At 38.0% G+C, this 676-nt stretch overlaps 2 protein-coding genes across 9 annotated transcripts in view; both read left to right on the plus strand.

Moving 5' to 3' along the window:
• LOC109959351 (N-acetyltransferase 9-like) overlaps positions 1-676 on the plus strand; it is a 561,041-nt gene that overhangs the window by 509,584 nt on the left and 50,781 nt on the right. The gene's annotated exons all lie outside the window — the stretch shown is intronic.
• The window catches only part of gria4b (glutamate receptor, ionotropic, AMPA 4b), an 84,803-nt gene that overhangs the window by 43,939 nt on the left and 40,188 nt on the right, over positions 1-676 (plus strand). For all 8 annotated transcript variants that reach the window (XR_002274824.1, XR_002274825.1, XR_002274826.1 and 5 more), the window contains one exon: positions 26-184. Coding sequence is in view for 5 of the 8 variants with exons in the window: in XM_020598580.1 (XP_020454236.1) it covers positions 26-184 (159 nt within the window). In the remaining 3 variants the exon portion in view is untranslated. The remainder of the gene's footprint in view (positions 1-25; positions 185-676) is intronic.

The following is a 676-nucleotide window of genomic DNA, read 5'->3' on the forward strand; positions in this document are numbered from 1 at the left end:
CTCTTTCCCCTTGTGGCCCCTTAAGGGTTTTAAAGACATCAACCTGGAACGCTTCATGCATGGTGGAGCCAATGTGACAGGCTTCCAGCTGGTTGACTTCAGCAACCCTATGGTCATCAAACTGATGCAGCGCTGGAACAAGCTGGATCAGAGAGAGTACCCTGGCTCAGACGCCCCGCCCAAGGTATGTCTTGTCTAAAGCTGTGTTTATATTGTTATGATTTGGTACCGCAGTTGAGAGCAGGGACCTTCCTGAAAACTCTATGATGGTCGGTTCTGAAGTCACTATAGTTGTTTTTGGCGGCCTGTTTTCATTTTAGTTTTAGTCTAGTCTTTGTGTGAAGCTGTCATTTTAGTTTTTATTAGTTTTAGTCAATTCATACTCTTTTTAGTCTAGTCTAGTTTTACGAAAACTGATGACATTTTAGTCTAGTTTTAGTCAATGAAAATTGTATTTTAGTCTCTTTTTTTAGTAATGCAGTTTATTTAACCCAGTCTATAGAGTATAAGTATCTAGTAGTATAGATGAAACCAAACGTTTGTTTTAGTCAAACTCATTTCAAACAAGGTTATCTTATTATATTATTGTTACGTTATAGACTCAAGAGTACATCCAATACACATTTTGTGTGATTTTGTGGCCACATTTCTCCCCATCTTTTTCCACAACAAATTC

The sequence above is a fragment of the Monopterus albus genome, unplaced genomic scaffold, assembly GCF_001952655.1.
Source record: "Monopterus albus unplaced genomic scaffold, M_albus_1.0 scaffold38.1, whole genome shotgun sequence".
Taxonomy (NCBI): Eukaryota; Metazoa; Chordata; class Actinopteri; order Synbranchiformes; family Synbranchidae; genus Monopterus; species Monopterus albus.